At 36.7% G+C, this 2,372-nt stretch overlaps 1 protein-coding gene across 1 annotated transcript; it reads right to left on the bottom strand.

Annotated features, from left to right (window-relative positions):
* Positions 1-569: 569 nt before the first annotated feature.
* On the bottom strand, positions 570-2,350 carry LOC106101364 (CLIP-associating protein-like). Its single transcript, XM_013280555.1, has 3 exons — positions 2,232-2,350; positions 1,253-1,366; positions 570-687 (listed from the first exon to the last, which is right to left on the bottom strand). Exons 1-3 carry the CDS (start codon positions 2,263-2,265, stop codon positions 581-583), a joined length of 255 nt encoding a protein of 84 aa, XP_013136009.1. The 5' UTR covers positions 2,266-2,350; the 3' UTR covers positions 570-580.
* Positions 2,351-2,372: the final 22 nt, after the last annotated feature.

The raw sequence follows: 2,372 nt of genomic DNA, 5'->3' as shown, positions 1-2,372 counted from the left end.
TTTAGTATTAAAAATCTACTAAATGTCTCCCTTAGTGATCAATTAACCTCTGTGTGCGGTATATAGAGCGATAGAATGTAGTTAAGCGAAAGATAGAAAAGTTTTCGATATTTGATGATTGGTTATTCGTGTGCGTAGATTTTCCCGCCATTTATGTTTGAAAGAATAATTTAATACCAAGTGGTTACTGTCTGATGCGTATACGTACGTGTACTTGAGTACAATTGGGGAAATTGTCGGTGTTCCAACTTAAAAGCTACAATCGTTTGAACATTTTGAAACGAGACGCAAAACAAAAGTAATACAACGCAGCATATAAACGTATTATTACAAAAATGTCTATTACATACACGAGTAATTTCTTTCCATTATTATGCCTTCATTTGCACTCACTACTATATAATTAATTATTTGAAGTGGCGCAGTTTGTCTTATTGCAATAAACAATTCAGTTTTAACAAAGTGGAACACCGCAGACTTCGACAACTGTACGTACGTGTACGTGGTGTACGTGATTACGTACGTACGTGTACGTAAGTGCGTGCGCTACGTACGTACGGGTTAGTACATACGTTCATTGTTACATACCGGGTGTGGAAGCAGGCGAGCAGTCCTCGCGTCTTGCGGAGGTCGGTATGGTCATAGTGCGCTTCACGGTGCGAGACACGAAGTCTGTCTCGTCTACTGCTGAAAATGTACATTCTTATGTTAAAAAATACACTTTGTAAAACGTGAACTGTATTTCTTGGCTGGTAGATAAATAAAGATGCCTTGTGTCCGTCTTATCAGTCGGCATTGCAGTAGAACAAAACACACTTTTAAAACTAATTGTGCGAACTGATGAATGAAATTAGAGACAGTTAATGTAAGGAGATACAGATTTTTTAATAAAAAAATATTATAAATTAAAATAGGACTAGCTTTTACCTTCGCCTTCACGAAGACTTAAGGAGACTAAGGGCTTGTCCCACCACTGGCTGATAGAGGCTCAGATAGCTTAAAAATTACGTCACTGACAGATAAGGGAACAAAATCCGATATTTCCATCACATAATTTACACGATGGATTGTTATCAGACAATATTCTACATCTGTGCAAAATTTCAGCGAGATCCGTTAAGCCGTATTTACGAGAGGTAGTAATAAAAATTTTGCATTTACATCAGTGTCAAGTTAATGCCGACATATAACAAATAGATCACAAAGAACCTAAACTCTCCCTTAGCGGAGATTTACTACATTATACTACTACCTGTGGGCAAAAGTAGTCCGGCTTCTTTCGCTTCGTCAAACTTCTGTTCTAGCAGAGCCATCTTCTGCGCTGGCACCAGTTCCTTCTTCTTTAAATCATAACGTAGTTTTTCACCTAAAGTACAAATAATGATTAAATAACTAATACAATCGCCTTATAATATAGAAACTACAGTAACTTTACAATATTACTCAACTTTACAGCCTCATGTGTAGACTCTATACTTCTACAGTATAGAGTCTACACATGAGGCTTTTACAATTTGAATTTGAAGTACAAAACAACTGAATAAATTTAAAACATATTTAACTACAATTTCCCGAACATTATTAATACACTTCAACTATGAAATTTAGGTCTTTTTTTCTTGTGTCTATGTCACGAAAATTCACAAGTGTAACACCGCCAAATTCCCCGATAGTAATAATACCAAAGACTTTTAAGAACTATATAGACTAGACATTGAGAACAAAAATATTTCCACCGGTAACTTTTTATGGTTATATCTAAACTAGCTGTTCCTGTGCGACTTCATCCGCAAAAAAAAACTTTATTTTATTGTTTACATGTGTCAAATTATTAATTAAAAATGTCAAAATAATATGACAATGGCAACCTTCCTTTCTTGATGTTGGCAGCAACTTATGGTCTCTTTCCCACATTAGCGTTTTTGTCCAAAATATGTACCCCCTTAGTTTAATGGCGTGTAATAGCCTAAAGCGTGACGCAAGTGTAGGGCTTTTTATTAAAGAAAGGATTATTCAAAAATATGCTGTGATTGCTGACATGTTAAGCAACAAAGAAGTGTGTGTTTACGCTTTATTATGATAGTATAGACATCAAAGTTGAAAGAACGAGACACTCATTGCTTGAATTGAAAAAAGATTATCAGACACCAGGTAGCGCTATATTCTGTGAAAAATGTGAAGTGTCAACTATGGTTCCTGTATATATTATTTGAATGTCTTTGATTACTAACCAACGTGTCTGTAGACATCGACCAGCAGTTGCATGGCGGCGTCGCGCACCGCACTATTGGGGTCTCCTACCAGCGACGCCAATGTCGGCACCGCGGTCCGTAGCTGAAGGTCCGCAGCACCATGTCTGCAGATCATCATAA

Source organism: Papilio polytes, unplaced genomic scaffold (genome assembly GCF_000836215.1).
Source record: "Papilio polytes unplaced genomic scaffold, Ppol_1.0 DF823991.1, whole genome shotgun sequence".
Classification (NCBI taxonomy): Eukaryota; Metazoa; Arthropoda; class Insecta; order Lepidoptera; family Papilionidae; genus Papilio; species Papilio polytes.
Note: the sequence above shows the minus strand (reverse complement) of the source record. Positions and strands in the feature narration are given on the sequence as shown.

What these genes read in the sequence shown, in the direction of transcription:
- LOC106101364 (XM_013280555.1), bottom strand. Translation starts at nt 2,265, where the DNA reads ATGCAACTGCTGGTCGATGTCTACAGACACGTTG. An exon ending in CGATGTCTACAGACACGTTG is followed by an intron (nt 1,367 to 2,231) that starts GTTAGTAATCAA and finishes TTTGTACTTTAG; the next exon opens with GTGAAAAACTACGTTATGAT. An exon ending in CGGACTACTTTTGCCCACAG is followed by an intron (nt 688 to 1,252) that starts GTAGTAGTATAA and finishes GTACATTTTCAG; the next exon opens with CAGTAGACGAGACAGACTTC.